The sequence below is a fragment of the Corvus brachyrhynchos genome, unplaced genomic scaffold (genome assembly GCF_000691975.1).
Source record: "Corvus brachyrhynchos isolate BGI_N302 unplaced genomic scaffold, ASM69197v1 scaffold53, whole genome shotgun sequence".
Lineage (NCBI taxonomy): Eukaryota > Metazoa > Chordata > Aves > Passeriformes > Corvidae > Corvus > Corvus brachyrhynchos.
In genome coordinates this window covers 2,007,734-2,031,423 of record NW_008237681.1, presented here as the reverse complement: position 1 = coordinate 2,031,423, position 23,690 = coordinate 2,007,734, and the positions used below count along the sequence as shown (strand labels likewise).

At 35.7% G+C, this 23,690-nt stretch overlaps 1 protein-coding gene across 1 annotated transcript in view; it reads right to left on the bottom strand.

Annotated features, from left to right (window-relative positions):
• Positions 1-23,690, bottom strand: part of NEK10 (NIMA related kinase 10) — a 99,867-nt gene that overhangs the window by 10,141 nt on the left and 66,036 nt on the right. The window contains 7 exon segments of the mRNA XM_017732066.1: positions 3,388-3,440; positions 4,521-4,629; positions 6,396-6,442; positions 6,445-6,505; positions 9,573-9,673; positions 21,327-21,413; positions 21,502-21,675. Coding sequence (XP_017587555.1) covers positions 3,388-3,440; positions 4,521-4,629; positions 6,396-6,442; positions 6,445-6,505; positions 9,573-9,673; positions 21,327-21,413; positions 21,502-21,675 — 632 coding nt within the window.

The following is a 23,690-nucleotide window of genomic DNA, read 5'->3' as shown; positions in this document are numbered from 1 at the left end:
GAGGTGCTCCAGGTGCTGGAGCCGAGCTTCCCCTGCAGCCTGTGGTGAAGTCCATAGGGAAGCAGCTGTGCCCCTGCAGCTCACAGAGATCAGTGGGAGTGCAGAGATCCCCCTGGAGCCTGTGGGGGAGATCCACACTGGAGCTGGTGGAGGATGCCTGAGAGGAGGCTGTAAAGCCATGGGAGGCCTATGCTGTAATAGGCTCCTGGCAGGGACCTGAAGACCCATGGAGAGAGGAGCCCAGACTGGAGCAGGTTTCCTGAAAGGACTTGTGACCCTGTGGGGGACCCATGCTGGAACAGGCTGTTCTTGAAGGACTGCACCCCATGGAAAAGTGACCCACATTGGGGCAGTTCATGAAGAGCTATATCCCATGGGAAGAACTCAGGCTGGAGAAGTTTGTGGAGAACTGTCTCCTGTGAGAGCAACCCCACACTGGAGCAGGGGAAGGACTCCTCTCTCTGAACAGTGGCAGGAACAACCTGTGATGAACTGACTATAACCCCCATTCCCTGGCTCTCTGCACCACTTATGGGGAGGAGATAGAGCTTGGGAAAGAGAGCTCTCTCCAGGGAGTGGTGGAGGTATTTTTAAGATTTGTTTTGCTTCTCATTATCCTGCTCTGATTCTGATCAGTAATAAATTCAGCTAGTATTCTCAAGTCGAGTCTCTTCTGCCTGTGACATGAATTGGTGAGTGATGCCTCCCTGTCCTTATCTCAATTCATGAACCTTTGTTATATTTTCTTTCCCCCACCCCGTTGTGGAGGGGAGTGACAGAGCAGCTGTGGTGGGTACCTGGCATCCAGCCAGGGTCAATCCACCATAAAAAGCATAGTAAAAAACCAAATTGCTGGTGACAGGCCAACAACAGGGTTGCAGTAAGACTGTCTTGTATCTGCCAGCAAAAGCCAGGACATGCTATAGTGATACATATGCAGTGGAGTTGGGCAAAATCTGCAATAGCTGTTACATGCACACCATTAACAAATCTAAGCAATTAAAATTAAAAAAAAAAAAAAAACAAACCCAACCATATCTAGACAACATACAACTTAGCTTCTGAGGAGATTCATATCTATGAGATTTCACTCCATTCCTCCAAAATTCACTCCAAAATCAATTTTGTCTTTGCTACAAGTCCCATGAAGAAAACACAGATCAGCACTGATTGTGGATAACATACTACCAGTGCTGCTAAAGAAGTTGCGTGACCCAGGGGAAACACAATGTGCTTTCCCAATTTCCCAGTGCTGCTGTGAAAATCAAAGACATAGCACATCCACCAGTGTGATTAAGGATGGATGTCCACTGGCCTTCTCCAGACCCTACTTATGTGTGCAAATGTACTGCCTGGTCTTTCACGCGTTTCCTTCCGCAGGATAAACACAGCATCGAGAAGAATTCCTTATACTACACTGTCATCCCATGTAGCTATGAAGAATATTCTTTTATGTCTCCTTTAAAATAACATTTTTAAAGATTTAGAATCTTAAGTTAGTTTTCTGCAGAACAGCTACTCTCTAAGGAATTCCAGCACAGCAGGAAAAAAAAGTAGTCCTGAATAAATCAGCAAAAAAGACTGTTTATTATTTCACTGCTGTTAGTCCCATGTGCATTTCTATGGCACTCATATGTTGAAAGTACCAGCATATGTGCCTGCAATCTTGAAGCATGCTCTACATTTCAGCAATTACATTTACTGCAATAGGACCCAAGGGAATGAAATGAAGTTGCACTGGGGGAAGTTCAGATTGGACATCAGGAAAAGGTTCCTCACTGGTACTGGCTCCCCAGGCAAGTGATCACAGCACCAAGCCTGTCTGAGTTCAAGGAGTGTCTGGATGATGCTCTTGGTCATATAGTTTAGTTTCAGGAAGTCCTGTGAGGAGCAGGGACTTGGATTCAATCCTTATGTGTCCTTTCAAAATGGGATACACTATCACTGATTTCCTTTAATAGATACCTTATCTCTGTAGTAGTTCTTGTAAAACACTGAAATACATATTCAGCATACACCTCCTTCATTGCAGTTAATTAAAGTAAGACACTTTTTATTAGTCTGTTTGTGAGATGAATGCCTATACTACTACAACACATTTGTACATTTATAACAGGACATGGTAGACCTTGATGTCTTTTTTTTTTTTAATAAGTTGTGCAATATTTTTTCTACGGCATCAAATCCTGGGAGCTTGTCATTAGGGCAAAAATTTTGAGATACTTGAAAACATTTATAAAGAAGTTTGTTAGACCTCATGGCTGAAAAAGTAATTTGTAAACATAATTCAAGTACACCCTAAAGGTTTAAAGATTAAACCATTATTTTATTTTGGGAGTGTTGAATCAAGATTTCCAATTCTTTGAGCTGGCAGCTGCAAGACACTTGGAAGCTGAAATACCAATTTAATGAGTAGCCTATAGAAATATTCAGACTACCATTAGAAAATTTTCAAACTTGAATCATACTAAAAACTTTGCAGAGATAAAAAATAACTGAAAAATACTGCTGAGGCACCAGGAACTATAAATTTTTAATACCTCTTAATACTTATATTAGCGAGGGCAAGGGGTGGGGACAGTTTGTTCGTTTGTTTTCAAAAACCTAACTGCAGTCTCCCAGACTTTAAAATGGTGACTAATGTAAAGACAAGAACAGACTTACTCAATTAAAGTAGTTAATGTTTTTTTGCACTAAGGATTATTTGAGATGACAAACAATAGGACAGCAGGTGAAAAATATAACAAATGCTAGGCTTGTAATGACATATTTCTTATATTTTCTTTCTTGTGTCAAAATTTTCCTGCAGGAAAGGTACACTATCTTGAGGACAAAGCATCTACCTAGTTTCAAAGACCACTGCATTTTTTCATCCCCTGCTCTTTTGTGCTAGTAAACACATTGGTTTTTGTGCTGTACTCAAATATTTTGCTAAATATATCAGCTTTATCCTTTAAACCCTGTAATGACAGAGTATTGAAATAAAATATACTTCTATGTAACGAACCTTTTGTTCAGGTGTGGGTTTATGTGGGAAAAAAAAGTGAGGAAATTGTGGCCAAAAAAAGCTGCCTAGATTAGCTAATAAATCCCACATACATTTCTTCCAGTCCAAGCATCCACGTATTATAATAAACCACATACTGCACTAAGTTTAAAGTGAATTGCAGTCACGTAAACAGGAAGACAATACATTTGGGTTTAGCACATCATAATTAACTTTTTCTTTTTAAATTGGCTAGACTGACCTGTTAAAGAGAAACTGTAATAACCACTTTCCACTAGAACCTCTTCAATTAGAGTCTACAAGTTAAAAGAACTTAATTTCAGTGAATTATTTTCATTAAAAGTAATAAATGAAAACATATAGGTACACATACAGCTTACCTGCAACTGCTGATATGTCATCCCTTCTGCCATGCCAGAAGTGCGAAGGATGCCTTAAAGTGAAAGGCAAGTAATGTTATACTATTGAACTTGGGATTTATGCTCCCTTATCAGTTTCTTAGCAATTCCACTACAAACATAATGACAGAGATGCTTCATGATCAGTAACTCCCACTGAGTACAATGACCCCCTGACGAGGTGGGGTTATTTTATGGCATGATATGAACGTTTGATGCACACACATTATGGAAGTATTCTAGCCAATGAAAAATAATTTTAAGACTTTATGTAACAGAACTCAGAAGTGCAACTCTCTTATTTTTTTCCACTTACAGTGGAAATTTACAGTGGAAAGGGCACACAGCCAGCAGCAATTTGTGAGGACAAAAGTATTGTCTGCAGGTTAAGAGATTCAAAAATTAAAGATAATGAGCATCTCAACAAATTGCATTATCGTCTCCAGGAACAAAATAATGCTCATATTTAAAGTGATTGTTAGGGACTCATTTCCTACTCAAATATCACCCTTGACACTTAGTATTAATTTTGGTTTTTGCAATAAGCTGTGGAACAGATATGCTATTTTCAACACAAAGGCAATCAAAACAAAAGCTTCTCACTCTACTCTCTGGCACCACAGATTTTAATGTTACTGTATCCTCTAGTCCATGGATTGCAACATAGCTTTTTCTGTATTTAGAAGAATGTAAATGGCACAATGACATTTACACTCTTCTTTGTGCACATTTCCTTTATGTCCATTGCACAAAAAAGCACATGATAAAAAAGTCTCTGAACCAGGAATTGTAGTTCCCCACCCCAGATGACGCCACAGCTGGTAGGTTTGATTATACATGGTGTTTATGATTCATCTTGCTGAGTATCACTAGTCCAAAGTATAATGCAGTGGTAAGCTGCATTTCTTACCATGAATTAAACAAAACAAAACAAAAAACAACCAACCAAACAAAAACCCCAAACCAAAAAACACCAGACCAGAAAATCAGTATAATCAACATAACTTTATTGTCTTTAAAGACTGATCTTGGAGTAGCAATTCCTTCTGCTTTGATACCATACACTTTATTAGAAATATATATGCCACTATAGAAGTTTATCATGTTTTGTTTACCTTTTCTATCATCTGGAAGCAACATATTTCCACCTGAAGAAAGATGTACCCCATGCCAATCTGCTGTGAAGATGTTGGGTTCAATCAATTCAGGAGAACCTTGCAGCAGCTAGGAAAAAAAAAAGAGAAAAAGGAAAAGAGATACCTGAAATCTCCAACCTTCCCAATTTCCAAAACTTCAGACTTCTAGGAGGCAGCTTACTCTTTTCTATGTTTTCCAGTGCAATCAAAATCAAAAAGTCAAAAGAAATTTCAGGCCTTTTTAGATTAATGAAAAACTGGTGAACACAATTATGAACATCCTACCTTCTTCTCTCTAGAAACACAGAACATCGCAAGCTGCATTTAGTATAAAGCACTGAATTCTCCAGATGATCTGAATAAAATGTAAAACTATACATTAGTGCGAAGATGAACAGGAAAGTGTATTTCTTGAACCCATGAGAGAAGCAGCTGATGACTCTGGTTTTTAAAATTGTGGCTTCAAGTGAAATTGTTAGCCCATATTCAAGTGGTATAATTCCCATTAAAGGGATCCCAGCACTCTTGAAAACTCAAGGTCAGTTCAGCTACTTGATTATATGAGCAATGATACTGACACTAAACTTAAAAACATCTAGTTTTGAAAATATCCACTGGTAACCACTCTGACAGGACTATCCACATGTACAGGAGAGAAATTCCAGTCACGCATTTCTGCAGCATGGTAACACTTCACTCTTATGGAAACAGAAGAATTTCTGTTGTTGGAAGACCTTTACCCCACCACTGATCAGTGAAGGAATCTTTTCATCTGTAAATCTAATTAGGTTTTCTACTATAGCATAGTTAAAATCCCATTATTTTAAAATGTTATTTCCAGAAATTGTACAATCTCATAACAACATTTGCTGTAAGAATTCAACCTAATTCTTTCCTCTATTTAGGTTTCTCTCACTACCTCCAAATGATATCCATGTCACCCAGTACATTTACAGTGTTGTTTTTGGTAAATTATGTAACATTTATAGTTATCAATTCTCCATCCTTCTAACTGCACTTTTTGTTGTCGCTTTCTATTAATAGAATATGACTATTTCCTTTAAGGTACAATGCCCAGAATTGCATTCAATATTTCAAACATTTTCAATTTACTACCATTTACTTTTTAAATAGAGTATTTCTTCCCTTTTCTGCAGGTTTAAATCTAATAGTTTTGAAGCTACACAGTTTTACTGTTGATAGCATTTACAAAAAACTTCCTTTATTTCTGAACACCAGAAAATTAGGTTAATTTTATAAAAAATACTTGATTTTTCTTATCGTATTTTTGGGTATCCTTTTCTGAGAACATCAACTCAATACACAATGAGCAGGTATTTCTTAGATTTAGTGTTATGGCTGAAATACAGGAATTGTTTAATGTAAATCCCAAGTTGGTTTATAGGATAGCACGAAACTGATAGCTCAGAAAGAAGCATCTTTAACTACCTTTCTAATGTACTACCAATGTGCCACCTTCCAGGAAGTTTTAGAATCTCAGGTTTATTATTACAGAAGCAAAGGGAGGATCCAGCATTTGGGGTCATCTGTTTTGTAGCAAACAATGACATAGAAGCTTCCATAATTCAGTGGAAGTAGGTGATAATCAAATTAAGTCACAGAGGAAAATTATGTGTATGATAATAAGTCACCACAGTCATCAAATTCTAGGTACAATAATATATCTAAAAACTGCTTTATCATCAATTAATAAATGAAATATCTTAGCTTCAGTTTCCCACACTACACAGATGCCAAGGAAGTACACTTATATTTTTGTGCTACTAATATCAATACATGATTGAATAGAAAGAGAGACAAACTTGGCCACAAGTAGTAAATGGTATACCACACCTTTTTGATTTCTGATTTCATATTACAAGGATTGCTCTGCTGACTGAGAGGGATTTCTTGAATCTCTCAATGATTCTCCTTTTCAAGTTGCATTGCAAAGCTGGAGGAAGCTACATGAAACAAAGAAACATGTTTCCACCATTCAGTTACGGAGGCCATAAAAATGACCCATTCAGAAGTGCCATTATTGAAAAATGTAGCTACACTGCAAAAGGAAACATTGATATCTAGTAGCATGGTGAAAAACAACAGTGCAAGACTTGATTTAGTGACATCTTATAATAACGCTCCTTCGTTTGCCCACTTTCTTAGGCTTGGCTTATCATACAACTCAGTTCCTCTAGCCTTGAAGGTAAACATCATTCTAAGCCCACCACTAGTAACACCAGGTTTGCCTCCCTGATCAAAGTGCTAGTATTTGAGACATTTTTCTACAGATGAAGCACATAGAACATTAGACTAGATTTCATGTTGGCTATAAAGAGTCACTCCATCTGAAATGAATGGAATATCAAGAAGCTTAGCCCATCATTCAACGTGCATAGAATGGTTTCAACAGGCTCTTTTAAGGTACTTATGGGTCTTAATACAATTCAGAGCATCCCTTTTGCTCGAAGCTTCCCGAGGGAGGCAATTTACCTTTTACTTGTCTATAAAGCTTAACTGATTCAGTATACTTTTTCCTCCTTTATCTTTTTGGTTGAAAAAGAACACATTTTTCATCTATATTACAAAAAACAAACAAAAAACCAACCAAGCAAAAAACAACACCAAAAACCCAAACAAAACACCCACAAATCCTACTCTATTGTCCTTAAAGTCTTCAATAGAGAGTCCAAAGAACGTGTTTTCCTTTAAAATAATTTTTATGCTCCAACAGTAAATGTACAGTTTCAGCTGTTGGTCACTGCAATGACAACAACCCAGTCTGACAACCATTCTATGGTATGTTACTAGCCTTTTGAAGTTATCTTCTATGCTGATTTTGTATACTTGCTTATACCTGCAGACACTGTTTGAAAAGCTGTGATTTTCTACCATATAGTATACTCTTTACAATCACTTCATTGATGTAAATTTATAAAGTTACACTCCACTAAATACAGGAAGTTTTTGACTACTTAGGGAGGGGCTGACCACTAATTATTCATATTCATACACCGACATAGCACATATTGTAAAGACATTTATCCCTCCGGAACAAATTACTGCTCTTAGACAGCTATAAATCCAGAATGGTTTTTATTGGCCTCACAGGAGTCCTGATTTGCTCTGACAAACCAGGGATCAAAGTCACATGCTAAGCACAAAAGACTTCACCAGACAGCTGGTGGCATACAGATTTTTTTGTTACAGACAGATACAACTCTTTTTTCATGCAGAAAAGGCCTTACACATCTGCTTTAAGCCAGAAGTTGAATGTTCCTTAGCCTATAAGCAAGTAAAAAAAACGATGCCTTATGAAAGGCCGACAACATATTCTGTGGATAACATACCACTGCAATCAACTGTGTGCAGTCAATGTACCATGGAGATACTGGGATGTTCTGAAGGAGAAGTGGTAAAGAACAAGTCCAGTGCTTGAGAAACTTGGAGTTGCCTCAGGCACTAGTGTTCAATTTTAGATGTTGTTTTAATGAAATCAGTTGTCAGATCAGTTAAAAAAAAAAAAAAAAAAAAAAGCCAAGGATTTACATAATGCTTTTTAAAAAGCTTTCTCTTACATTGTTTTCCAGAGATCACTCTGATTCTTGTTCCCATGGAAACGGAAGGCTGCTGGCAGCCAAGAACTAACAGGCAAAAACTCTCCCTTGCAAACTTCAGTTTAGAACTGTCAGCTGGAATATGTAACAGAGTTTAAAAAAACAGCTATGTATTATAAAAAACACTCGACCTCAGATTTGTAAGAACATAAACAAGTGCAAAAGAGGCATATGGAAACAGTAAACAAGTACAGGTATGGATTCTGGTTTCTCTGAAACCAGAGAAAAGCTGTTGCTACTGCTTCAGTGGTCAATTCTGAGCCAGTTTTTGAGCTGCTGTTAGTTCTTAGTTCTTGAGCATCCACATTACAATAACTCGTATTAATTAGTAGGCCACTTGAGAAAACTTTCTTGAACAGCAAGGATAGGCTCACTAATGAGCAGCTTGGACATACTCCTAACATACCATGTAAGAGCTGAACTGCCTTATTTCTGGTGATAGGAGAAGGATATGATTTCCATTATTTTAAATAATGTTTGTTTCCTTTGTCTCTGATAATTTAATTCTTGTATTACCTGTTTTGATAAGCTTGACAATTAAAAAAAAAAAAAAAACAAAGCAAAAGAGAGACGTGTAAAGCACACTCAAGTTCAGTTATGTTATTCTGTTCTAAATGAAACCAAACAAATTTGGCTGATCAATCTCAAAAGCCCTGAGGTGATAAACATCACATCCCAAATGTAAATACTTCATTTTGGAAAATGAAAATATGTTTATTTAATAATAGCAAATATTGCAAATAGCTGCATGGTAGCCATCTTTCTGCAGAATAAAGAATTTCCTATCACATTTTTAGGTGAGAGTTCAAGGTAGATTTTGTATCAGCTCAGCTCCATTTTTGCTTTGGAATCAGCATGAAATAATTTCAACTCTCTCTCACTACGGAGCAGTTGAACTTAATTTTAAAACAAGTCTTAAATTTGAAAAATATCTGACATTTCAAAACAGTGAACATATTCAGGATTTCATCTATTGCATTAAAACTCCCAAGAAAATATGACTATGAAATTATATTTTAATTATCAATACAAAGTTATTTAGAAACTATTACTACAGAGGAAAGCATTTTATGTACTCTCCATGTCAGTATATGATATTGTCACCTTAAGCAGTCATATTGCTGGTATGACAGAGTGTTGTAAAAATACTTTACTGTACAATCAATTTTTCTGAGGTGAGCCACAGATTTTTTTTTCATATGACTCAATTATTGCCATCCTCCACATACTAATATTCAAAGTTAGTCTTTATTTAAATGATATATTTTTAAAGCATCCTGCCATCTGCAAAAATGTCAAGTTCTGTTGTTTTTAAAGAACAGTAACTAAATTAGCAGCACTTTGCAGCAACATCATTTTGACAAAAGCAGATTACTAAAAAGTACAGAATGTCAGAAGCAACAGTAATGCATGCTTGAGTGAGGACGATAATTTTGTGCAGCTGAATAAGAATCTGCTGAACAGGGTCACTGATCTGACGCACCTTCCTTTGTGATGCAGCAATTCCTGCCAATGCTGTAGATGACAAGAATAAAATCAGGAGGGCAGCTCATTTTGTTGCCTTAGTATATTAATAACATACAATGCTTAAAACCTGTAGATGTAAATACCAAGTTGAAATGCCTGATTTATTTTCCCAGTAATGCTGGGAACAAGAAAAGCATAATCTAAAACGCTAAAAATTTAGACAATGTAAGTGATAATGTGTTTCAAAAGAAAATCCCTTTCTCTGAATCACTAAATTGCTCTATGAGAAAAGCAGTATTATGTACCTTAACAATTGTTAAAATTTTGTCACATTTATTCAAAAGGATAAATATATGATCAACAGAAATTTCTTAACTGATTTTTTCTTTTTACATAGACTAACACAAATTTGTTTTTTATATATTTTGATGTTATGAAATTTATTGTCATTCTACCCTAAGAATTATAACAACATGTCTGGTATGGGCCATTTCTATGAGGTAAATCCATTCTTGTTTAGGATTTTTAATCTTGTGTATTAAAGTCATACATATTGTCAGGCCCAGAGATTAAATAAAAGCTTATCACCAGACTTCCACTATAAATCACTAAAGAACATTAGTTCACAAAATTATCTTTCCAAGTTGAGTATTAGACCTGGAAGATAAGCAAAGACCCTTGGCCCAAGTATTGAACTTCAGCCAGAAGCCCTGTACCTCTCTTAAATATAATTATCTCAAGCTACACTTCAGAGGCTAATTTAGATCTATATTCTAACATTTACTCTCACAGAAACACCCTGAGGATCGTTAAGTCTTATGTACAAATTTACAACCACAGAAACTTTTGGGTTTTTTTTTTTTTCCAAAGTGATCTTGTGTCAAGATTAAAACTTCTACTGAGAGGGTGATGAAATCCAAATAGCAACATTAACTAGTTCACAACAGAATTATTACCACTCTTTTGCTGATGAATTTCTGTGCTGGCTACTGTAACAAGAAAAAAGATATTCACAAGTTGTACTGTCTAAAGACCATCCAGATCTGAACAGTGCTCTCATAGAAATAGAGTGATACAGAAAACATCCTTCTCTACCACAGGGAGACACATTTCTAGTAGGATCAGGAAGATAACATCATTGCTGTTGCTGGGGTTTTTTGTTGCACTGCCTTTTGGCAGATGCCTTGAGAAAGTCAAGTGAAATTCAGTTTCACATGTTTTCCCTAAGTCTTCTCTTAACAATCAGTTAGAGGAGAAGTAGCTTTGCATTTCCTTTGAGTCACTTAAAGAAGAATTGGTAAGTTGGTTCTTCTGCTCAAGGTGACAACTGTTTCAATACTTCTATATTTGAGGCCCCGAAAAATAGTGTGGTCTTGCCATTATAAGCTAGAAGTCTTCAGGTTTTGTTAGGACACTCATAAAACCTTTACTTATTTGAAATCTTACCTTTTTCACTGCTCTCTGTTCTGTGGTATTTGTCTCCTCTTTTCCTGTCAATAGCTTGTATTACAAACTGAAAGTAAATAAATCAGGGCCTTTTCTTTTGTAGGTCTTCAGATTTTTTTTTTTCTCTGAATATAAATATGTTTAGAATGATAACAGCAAGGACATAATTTGGATTTTCCTGTTATTCAGCTTAGAGAGTTTTTTCTCTTTTCTAGTATGACAGCAACAATGTGACTTAAAAGTCTAGGAGGACCAGATTTAACATCTACTTGTAGTGTCTGTGTGCTTCAAAGACTTTAGGAATTCCCATGAAGTCCACACATTCCAGACCACTCCAAGTTCCATGTTTGGGGTTTTTTTTTAAATAAAGAAGTAACAGCATTATGTGGAGGATGAGGGCACACATGTGTGAACAGGCTGCTGAAGACGACCAAAGCTTTTTAGAGTTTTATCCAAAAGGAAAACATCACTGACAAAAGATAATGCATTTACTCAAATTACTCACAGAATTGAAAATATCAACAAAGGCTGAAGTATTTGCCTGTAGATTGTTATAACTCTCAGACATTATGGTTGGATAGTGAGTTTAAACCGTGTTGTTATTATGATGGCACTCTTCAGTAAACAGCACTGAAACTACAGAAAGCTGACATCAAATTTGGATTCGTACTGCATAATTAAAATTCTTAATACAACGTTTATATTAAAAGCTGTAAAATAGAACTTAGTACAGACAATAAGTACCTTTTTGTGAAGATCAATAGCTCAACTGATCAAAATAATTTTATTTCAAAATATTATTTTATTCAGACAATATGCATTCTGAAACCACAGCTTAGCAGCTTACAGTATGTGAAGCTTCTCAATAATAAAGAAAAGTACTTCAAATGGAAAACTTGTTTCATCAATCATGATGTATAAATACATGATAATTTACAAGGGCTCCATGAAATATTCATTTCACAGGAGAAATTTCAATTGCATTCAGCAGAAGTTTAGCCAGGATAATGACCATTAACATGAGATCTTACTGGTTTACTATCGGAATTCATATTTTTAAGAAGTACCTTAATGGTATTTCAGATAACATATTTGTATGTAAAATGTAATTACCTCCATTTCTAACATTTAAAGTACAACTATTAGATAAAAACATGCAAAGAGCTATTCCTATGAGATTGCCACCTCATCACAAACACACTATTTTCTTAGTGCAGAACCTGCGGGTGAATGAAAGTACTCTCAAAAGCAGATCAATGGGCATTAAAGATGAAGAAATAAAGAGGAAACACTCTATATGCAACAGGAGAATAATGTGATAATGTTCAAAAACCTGGAAATTGTTTGGTTTAATTTAAGTTAAAGTTTGAATTTCTTGCAAGTACAAAATTACCTGGTCACAGTCTTGATCCAGAACCATCAACATAATCTCTATCATTACAAAAAAAAAAAAGAAAAAAGTTTTAATTATGTTTGGCATCAACGACTGTAGAGAAAATATCAGTATTCCCTGACTCCTTCTTATGTTTCCTCTAAAGGAAATCTGTCCAAATTCACCAGTTTACAACTGTGCATTTGTAAGTCACATAAAGGCTGATTTACTCTGCATGTCCAAAATAGGATGACTTCTACTAAATAAAAGTTTCTTTCTCTGCTCAGTACTAGTAAAGTGGGGAAAAAATTGGTTTTTTATCACCAGGATAGCAATATCTCAATGTCAGAAATACAGCTCTACATGTTTCAATGCTAGATCCTTCTCTAAACTCCAGACAAATACTTTCCCAGCCTACAGACTTCACTAGCTGAGATAAGCAATAACAAATGGGTACAGACACTGGGGAATTGAAAGAACTAACATAATGTCCTGATGGATGGCAGCCACGATAGCCCAATATGGAAAGAATTTGTATCTATTTTTGTGGCAGTAGGGAAAGCTACAGTTTCAAGGAGTAGTTACGAAGACAAGGAAATAGTTTCACTAATGATTATGTGAGGGGCAATGTATAGTATAGTATAGTAGCGAATTTCTACAAAGAGAAAGAAAACGTGCTTTCTTCAATGCTCAAGCATGAGGAGGTTGCCGTTACTGACTGCAACGGGACTAAAGATGTAAGGCTAGGAAGTGATAAACTGGATGATGTTATGCTAGGAACCATTCTGATAGCAAAAATAAAATACTTCATTTGAATCAAACAGGGTCTGTGAAGAAACACAGGAAAAGAATCAATGCTATCATTATAAATACTTACCTAGCTACGTCAAAGGTAAAACGAAAAAATTGTTCAGGAGGCAGATGCAGCCAAGAGTGATTTTGAGAGTTTTTTCCAGATATGAGAGGAAAAGCAGAAATAAAGAAACAATTAACAGAATTTGTGAATAAGGGTGGTGCCAAAGACATCATAAAAAATAATGGTCAAGAATGTGTTTGATGCATTACTGAAGAAACAGAAGAAAAAGGAAGACCTTTAGAAGAGGGATGGTGTGACATATTCTGCTTCTGTTTGTTTCCTTTTTGAAGGAAATGAGGTCTCCAAATCCAAGAAATGGGTGTCTGTGTTTATACAGAAGATCTAGAGTTCAAAGGGACAAGACTCTACATTACAACACTACTACAATATACACTATCAAATACATAAGCACATTTTTCTATAGAAAAACACCTGCTTAAAAACACAAAACCAGAATTTGGCTAACTAATAACAGTTTAAACTTAAGTAGCAAGCATGTAAAGCTTTTGTGTGCAAACACCCTCTAACAATATCCTGAAGCAGACTAAGTGCCATAGGCTGAGATAAAATGAAGCTGTAAAGGTAACCAAGGACATGTTTCACAAAGGCAATTGCAGAACTATTCCACTGTGAAACAACCAACTGGAATTGATCGTAACAGTGATCAATTATATAATTTATATTAAAATCACAAATCACAGCTACCTTAAAACTTCATTTAATTATACCTGAAACAAACACATAAATATTATCTTCTGTTAAAAAAAAAAAAAAAAACACCAAAAAACAAAACACGCATGTTAATATCTTCTATTCCCAGACATGGTATTAAAATAACTTTTAGAAAACAGCCTTAAACAAACTCCAAAGCCCCACTTGACTGTCAAGTTGCTGTTTGATGTATCAAAGATTTTCTTGCATCATAACTACAATCTCATCCCCACACAGTATTTTAATAAACAATTTCAGAATTTCACAGAAAGTAACAACATATGCTGGCTAGATGTCCACAGAATATGTACCTGGATTTGCATTAAATTCTTACAGTTACTGCTACCACTGTAGCTGCAACATTGTCTCTAGTCTGGATAAAGAGATAAAATATTTGCTCACTTTCTCAGAGGACCTTTGATGGTCCACCAGAGTTTTACTGTCACCATTCCATTAGCTAGCATTCCATTAGCAGCTGTATGCAATAACACATGCAATACCTTACTTCCTAAATAATCCTACTGAAGTCAAGACCTTGAAGACAGCAGTATGACCAGTTATTGGTCGAACATCTAATCAGCAATGAAACTGAATGTAAACATTGAAATAATTTATTGCATACTGCCAAAAAATTTGTAGAAGGAAAGGTAATGTTTGATGATATCTATTATTTAGGTACTTGGAAAGCATTGCCTTAAAGCAAATACTAGTCTTAAGCATTTGTCTTAAATCACTCCTGTAAAACCATTCTTTTCATGGTAATTTGAGACCACTCTGGTATCTCATTTTGATTGAGTGTATGTTTAATGAAAAGATAATTCTGCTAACTGAAAGTCTGAGTAGCAAGATTAGGATATGCTTACAATTTTTTTTTTTTACAATTAATGTATTTTAATAAAACACCTGCATCTTTGTCTACATGAGATTTTTTTCCACACTAGTAACATCAAAAACATCATCACTAAACAAAAACAGAGGCATCCAATCACTCAAACACCAGATAAGAAAAAAAAAATTTTATGTCAAACTTAAAGTAGTTTTCCCATTGTTGGTCTTGTTACAGCAGTTATATCAGTTCTAGAGCAACTGTAGAGCAAACATTTCTGGGAGTCTTCAATCTTTTCGTGTTCAAACATACTTTTGTGTTGGACTCTGAAATGTTTTTCCTACTTTTCTGAGATCCTCTGAATTTGAAAAAAAAACCTGAAGGAGGCTTTCATCTGTCAGACTGAGTTCACTTTAAAACCAAAAGAAATTATACATCTTTAGGCCAAATCTGTCTCCTTAAAAAGAAGACACACAGAGAGAGAATGAAAGAAAAAGAAACAATATTTTACTCCTTGCTGATGCTTTATCAAAACAGATACCAAAATTCTGTGGTAGCTAGCACAAAAGACTATTTGATAAGAGCAGCTGAATTACATAATAGTAAATACACTAGGCCCTCATAGAAGCAAAAGTTCTTCAATTAACTTTGCTAATGAGACAGAAAAATAGAAAAAGAGAGTGCCCACTGCCTATAAAGTGAAGGAAATGAAAAATATTATTGCTCCTATTCAGGGAACAGATATTTTACCTGCTTAGGATGCAGACACAATAACACAAATACAAAAGTAGAAGCTCTGAGTGAACGTGAATCATGCTGCTTTGGGGTAAGGATTTTGAGTTACAACCTCCGACACTCTGTCACAACAAATATCATAATATATCATGTGAATATATGCAAGAAAATCTGTAACAAAAGCCACTTGGCTAAGTGTGAACACCGCTGTTGGCTAGAATTTTATAAAAAAACCATCCCCTTTCCAAGTATTCATACACAAAATTGGGTTTGAAATACTGTACCCTTTGGCTGTTTCGAATAAATGGTCTCTTATCAGTAAAGGGCTCATATCCAAATTTGCTTGATCAGTTTGATGACTCACCACATTTGACTTGCTAATCTGCCATCTTATGAGTGTATTTACAAGTGCATGATACTTCACACCAAAGAGTCTGTCTCACCACTCACTGTACACGGCAGAGATGCAATATCTTCTGATTCATACGCTAAAGTTAGGAAAATACTTATCAATGCTAGAAACCAAAACCCCAAAGAAATCATGATGCAGAAAACCAGTAAACAATAGCAAACATCCTTTAGACCCACTGAGCAGCTAGATCTGAGAAAGGAGTCTCATTATATTACTCACTATGAAAACACAGGAAAATAATTTACTTAATAACTAAACACAAGGAGATTCAAACATGTAAAAATCATGGTAACAAACACACTCACACATGTATCCACACACTTAGGGAACACTAATGACTTTATTGATAATCCCTAGTCTTCTGTGTATGAGTTATGCTAATCATACAAAGCCAGACAGAGAGTAAGAAACAGCACTGATGTGTGGGCAAGTTAACTCACATAAATCACGGAGCACATCGTGTATCCTGATGTCCAGCTCACGGTTACCTGGACCACATTTCCTTTTACCATGGCTACTCCTTTGACACGGATAGGAAGAGCAAGGCAATATGTTTTGTTCAAATGCCTTGCAACGGGGCATTTTTCAGCTCAAGACGATCTCAAGGAAAATGAAATACAAACCCTCCATCTCTTTCCTGTTTTGTGCCCACTCTTGTTAGAATGTGAAAGACTCACAAAAGCCAAAACTTTTAATTCTCATCAGCCTCCCTGTTCTGAATAGCTCTATGAAGATTCCTTGAGGACATAAAAAAAATGTATCAAATGAGGCATAAAGAATTTCCCTGACTGCTACTTTGGTCTTTAACAGCTGATGTAATTAGAGCAACTTCTAAGACTTTAACTTCTCAATGTGCATTGACATCAGTAAAAATCGTACAGAAAGATTTTAATATGAAGTTTAGTGTTCTGCTCTTGCAGGCGCCTAAACAGGCAATTTCAAGGAAAGAGCTCATAACATGATATGAGATCAGAAAAACCTGAGAAGATAGTAACTTTTGCTTTGGCTTTAACTTTCACTTCAATGGTATCTAAAAAACCAAAAATCTCTGAAAACCTTTCCAAGTTTGATCAGACTGGCAGGAAAATTGAATCAAAATGTTGTATTAGCAGAAAACTTCAATACATGTCCTTTAATGAAATGGAAGCAAAGGGAGTGGTTTTTTGGATGACAGCTCAATGATCTTTTTAGGACAAAGGTTAAAATACCTTTATTTATTCAAAATACTCTTAGTAAGCTGCCCTTCAAATCACTGTACACTGGAATGGACAATCCCAACCAGGTTAATTAAGCTGTTTTGCACAGCAAACAGGAAAGGTTTTTTTTCTTGCTAGCAGTGACTCCATGTACAGCAACAGAAGTTGACATAAACATATTTTGAACTTAACTCAGGCATCATACAGGAAAACCAGGTCTTGGCTGATGTCTTCAACAAAATCCCATTAGCCCGAGGTCTCAAGAGAAATCTGAATCTTAGACAACTCAGGAAAAGTAAACCTACAAAACACTAAGATCTCCAAAGTTCTTCACAAACAGTCCATTCTGCAAATGATGGGTTTCTTGGTGCAATAATAATTTTCAAGAAATTCCCTAACTTTCTTGTCACAATCTGAAACCAGAAAACCATATATAGCAGATGTCAGACAATCTTATTCCAAAAGCTTACCAAACTGTCTAGTCATCTTACTAAAGAAGAAATGTCATCTCAAATCACCAAATCCATCAAATACAACCAGTCTGAATTTAAAAAAAAAAAAAAAAGAAGGCTCAGCTTTGTGACCACAGAACTTTCAAGATATAAGGTAGCTGCCTACAATGTAGCCCAAATTACGGGCTCCAGAAAACAAATGACATTACTGAATGGGGGTTTATTTCATACAGTGTTTGCTGCTGTCCTCAAAAGTAGTTAAATTTGGAGCTAAGTGATGACCTAAACTCACGACCTAAATGATGAGCCAAATCTCTTGCTACATATTACATGCAGAGTTCCTATTTTGAGAGGATCCTAGTTCTAGAAATCCCCAATTATTCAACTGGATAAGAGCATTACCTGCACAAGACTCAAGTCGTGGCACTGTGCAAACCAGTTGCATTTCTCAAAGAAAGATGTAGGAGACCGTTTTAGAGTTACATCACTAGAATATTGTTCAGGCAGATCTGTGGTGTCTTCATTACATGGTAACTTTGAATACTATTGAGTTGCAGAAATTCAGGAAAGGAATCCTGAATATCAATGTCTTTGCTCATTGGTCACAAGATATGTAAGTGTAGAGATTCCTCCAAATATTGGAAACATAAATTAAATTATGAAGTTAGAGAAAAACTTTTAAGCAAGATACAGCAGAGCAACAGGACCATGTTTTGAGACTTCTTAATCTCCTGAAAGGGCTGAGCAACTCAGAAAAGAATCTATTGCATGCTACCTCTTTATTGGGAGGAAGTCTTGCCCTTTACAAGACAAGTACATAAAGCCCTTGGACCAGGGTTTTCTAATAACATGTTTTACACAGAACTGTCTTTCAGTGTATTTAGGACACCATCCTGATTGTGGTGTAAATGCACATGATTAAGGGAAATAAAAAATATTGTCCAAAAGAGCATTCCCAGACAAAGAGTAAATTTTTAACTCTCGCCCAACTGACACACTAGCTCAACTGGACTACTATGCATTAAGACATATTACATATCTTCCTGCTATTTGCTTTTACTAACAGAAGTGAAGGTATGGTTACACTGTAAACCAAATGCAAGTAAGAACTCTTTAATATGACTAAGCTAAGGTAAAGTTGGGAACCTTGTAATTTTAAACTAAGAAAAAAAGTGCAACTAATAAACTGTTACCATCCCATCACTCTTCACAGATTTTTGACTCAGTATGTCCTTATCCTCTGCCAATCTTTATAATTTGAAATTATAATGACTTCAGGAAAAGAAAAATGCATCTGTCATTGCTGCCTCTATGCTTTGAAATGAGCAGAATCTTGTTCCTGTAGGATTAATGATTTCAAGTACCAGGAACAACTATTCCAGAATCTACACGCCCTGCACTTGGCAATCTTGGAAGTTGTTAAAGGAGCTGGTCTTGTAGAAATACATTGTCTAGTCTAAGAAGAATAATCCTTTTCTTAAAGCATAATTGAAAAACACTGAGTATGCAAAAGCATTAAAAATATTATGACAATATCGGACTATAAAAAAAAGCTTACTCCTATTACACTGACAAATCCATACCAGCTTCTGTGCTACTGAACAGCTCAGCATATCACACCTTTTTATAAAATAGCACCCTAGCTTTAAATTAGAATGATCACGTTTTCTCTGAGAATGATGTGATGACAGCACGATTAGACAAATCCTTTCATGATCCCCATCAATATACCTGAAACTAAAACCCTCATCTTCACGTTAGCAGTTTCCAAGTTAGCTGGATCAAAGTTGGTCACATTTTTCCCCTGTAATGCTGACATGCTTGACAAAACCATTGCTGATAATTCAAACTCTGTTAGCCACTTATTTATTAATGAATGGAGCATATCTCAAGCAATACCCAATTGTCCTGAATTTATAATTATTTTTTAAAGCTATCTTTTCTTTACCCCTGAAAAGTCGAAACATTTGCCAGCATCATTTACAACTGATCTATAACACTGAACTCAGCATTAAGTAGAAACTACAGGTGATCTAAGAATGTAAGACTGCAGAGTTATTTTTCTGAAAAAGCAGTCCTGAAGTATCTATATAATAATTAGACTGTGCTGGGAGAAAAATAGATAATGACTTTTAAAATGCTGATTGAAGTCACTGGGACTGATAGGAACTGACTGTATCTTTCCACTTAAAATATTTAATTAAAACTATCACAATATGGCACGGTAATATTGAAATATTAGGAAAAGCTGATATTTTGTTAATGTCTAAATCTTGACGAAGAACAATTAACTACAAGGAAATCATTACCACTAATGCTTTGGGTGTGGCAAGTCACAAACTACAAAAAGGCTTCAAATCTCTGTCTACAATGCTGAACTAGCCCACAAAGAATTGCATTCCTGTGAGATACACAACGTGTTATTCTTCAGTATAAACACAAAATAGAGCCTTGTCTCTGCAAGCTGCTTTTTCTTAAGGGCTTCATTCTATGCAGTCCCTTCCTGTTGTTATTCAAGGCTTCCCTGTATGCCGTAGCCTTCCCCTGTTACTCCCTTAGCACAAGAAAGTGACCAAAAAAAAGTGCTTTTTAAAATTATTATCTTTTAAAGAAACTTTGATAATAATCTCAGGGCGGGCTAGCCACAGGTCCTCCAGCCTTCAGAATGGCAGGCTATCCAGTTACAATTAGCAAGTCATTTTAATGAATTTGAAGTAGAACTATCAAATCATCTATTTGCCCTGCAATAATGGCTAGACATTTCAATAAAAAGAGGCCATATTTCTTCAGTACCTGTGCCAAAACAGGAAAGAAAATCCAGCCACCAAATAGGATTACAAACAGATAAAGTAATGTTATTCTAGGTATTTTGAAGCCTGGGACCTTGCAGCAATAATGTTTGTTAATCAGACAACTACATTCTTCCCTGTACCTTTTAAAAGTACATTTTACATCTCCCACATATTTTATGAATGGAAATCCTAAATTTTGCTTAACTGAACATCCACCTCTATTTTTTTCTAGTATAAAATGTACTTTGATTTTCTCTAATCAGAATCCCATTGCATTTAATAGGTAGATCATGATAGCTCACAATCTAGCAAGTAACTCAGTGGTTACAGCTGGGGTTTTTTGTTTTCTTTTTTTTCTTTAGATTTTCAAATTGGAAATATAATCCCAAAAAGCTGTTACTTAAGATAACACACAACAAATAGGTGCTTTCCTATTTGATTACCATAAATAACTACAGGCAGAATTAATGCTGTGTTTTGTCACATAATTCTGCCCTAATTAAAATCCACACAATTCCCTCAATTCAATTCAGTCAATTCTTCCAGACAGCTAAAGCTTGCCTCTTTCAACTTTCTTTTTCACACTCTTCCATCTGTTTCTTATCAATATTAGTCATCTTATGCTTAAATTTAAAACCACCTTCTTTTTCAAGGAGCCCAGTAATATTCCAGCTTTCTTCATAGCTGCTACTGCAAAATATGGGAAAAGGCTACACAAAGTCTTGGTGATACCAAATGTGTTAAACTGGACAGGGCTGTCACAGAGGCAGAGCTATTTTCTTTACTTAGGTAACACAACAGATTGTGAACTTGCGACAAATAATGAAATACCCTCATATATTGGACAAAACAACTGTTTTACTGTTAGAAAGTGATGTGCACTTCATTCTTAAAGAATCTTACCAATAGCAGACTCTTTCAAATTACTTGAACTGGAGCTGCTTGAGTTGTCCACTATGTCCATCTCATTGTCTAATTCAGAGAAAATACCTGCACATAAAAATGAAAGGAAAGAAGCTTTTAACCCACCTCTAACCAGCATGATAGCACCCCTGATGCTTCTTTTGCTAATGGCTACCTTTCTCCATAGTCCTGTGACCTTCTACTGGGATTGCTTCATATGTTCTTTCCTCATCTTTTCCATGTGCAGACTGACAACTGTCAACTGGAAGGTCAATATTCTCTGAAAATTCACTTTTGCAACTGGCTGCTCCACTGCTGCTATTATCCAGACTCAACTTCTCGTAATTTTTTCTGACAAGAAAGAACAAAAAGGAAATGTTGGATATTGTCCTTTTCCAGCACTCACTAGAAAATCCAAAAATTGAAGTGTCACTTGTGCATACACACATAAAACTAGACTTAGCTGTTAGTCCAGGACTGCACAGTACCTGGTTCAGTCACTGATTCTAAATGTAGAGCAAGACTTTCAAACTCTGAAACTAAACAATTTATTTCTATCCTTTACATATACGGTTTTGTTCTTAATGACAGTCTTTTCACAACAAGCACTGAGAGTGAGAAAAATGAAACAAATGACAGAGCAGAAGCAAACGCTGAACAAAGGAAAAATAACAGACTGGACAAAGGCAGGAACAAGCATTGGTAGATTTGCTGTCTTCCACCTTAGATACAAACAGCAGTCCAGTTCTGGACAATGCAAAACCTGCATTAACAGTCAAGATAGCAGTAAAATATGAAGTCAGCTTGATATGATGTGATGCCAGAGAGACACCAAGGCTGAAATGACCAAATTCTGACTGGCATTATCAAAGCAGAGCTAAGAAAATCAAAACATGGAATATCAATTATTTGCCTGTAACATTTAAGTGTCGCATCTTGTTTGTAGCATAGGGTTCTTTAATGAATATAAAATTCTGCCTCTGCTGCTGTTGATGTTTATAGTTTTTCTGGAAAGAATAGAAATCCCCAATCCCAGTTATTGCTTCTATTTAAATGGAACGTATTTTAAAGGAAGACTTTTTATGATCTCTTATTGTTCCACATCTTCACTTATTATTTCTGTTATTTCTGTTGTATGTAAATAAATTCATGTTTCTTTTTATTCTATCTTGTCAAAGTAAAGCATGATAAAGGAGGAAAGAGATAAATTATATAAATATATCAGATTAAACAAACTAGCATCTTTAATATTAAAGTAATTTCAGGAGATAATACATTCCTAAATACTTATATTCTTACCAATTCTGTATAAGACAATTTGTCCTGTATCTAACATTCTTTCCAAGTTTTTCCCATGAAGTATTTTGACTTTATCAGGACACAACAGAGTGAATGCACTAGAAATCCTTTCTTCTCAGAAACTTTACTGCATCCCTGAGCACTGACTACACAGACCACTGCCTGCATAATGGTCTGCTTCAACTACTTCCCCATCCTTTGTTCTATTCCCAAATCTATAACTTAACAAGCCAAGAGATGGCTTGTCAAGATTTTCCCTTTAAATTCAGGTGGGAAAAGGTCATTTTATACTTCAGTACTGGACTGAGGTTATGTCCAAGACACCACAATAGCAGTGACTGCAGTGTAGCACGGCATGAAAACCACTAACAATGACTCTCAAACTTACTTTAAGAGAGCACTCCAGTCCTGGCACACATGAACACACTTCTTGTGCCCTGAACAGTCAGTCCACAGTTACTGAAGAGAACCAGTTCACTTGTTCCCCATCAAAGGAATCAAAGTAAAGAGAGAGACAGGTCAAACTGCATGGACATTTCAAACTTAAACCTCCTTTCAACATTTTCAGTATTGAACCTCATACTCAAAAGACTACTTGTTAACAACAACTTGTAAATCAGGTGGAGCTGATGGGGAAAAAAAAAAAGATCAAAAAGAGACCTGATACCAACTGGTGTCAGATCTCACTGCCCATCAAGAAAGGAAACCTGTTGGAAATGTCTGAACTGAACTCCATAAAACTCACGCTAAAATAATTGGCAGGCCTGCTATAGAAACTGTTCAAAGATCAGTGAAACATATCCTAGAGCGTTAAAGCAGTTATATAAACTGTAAAGCTATAATCTGACCATAAATAAAGCCTTATCCATTTACATAATAGCTGAACATAGAAAACTACAGTATTTCATTACTAATCTGAGAGTAATGAATACATTTTCTGTGACATGCTTTACTCCACCTAAAAAATAGCTAATAATTTTCAAAAGCAATATTATATACTGTTTTTTCTCTTTTGAGTAGGACAACTGGCTGATTTAGAAGAACAAAAGTACCCTGACTAGAAGA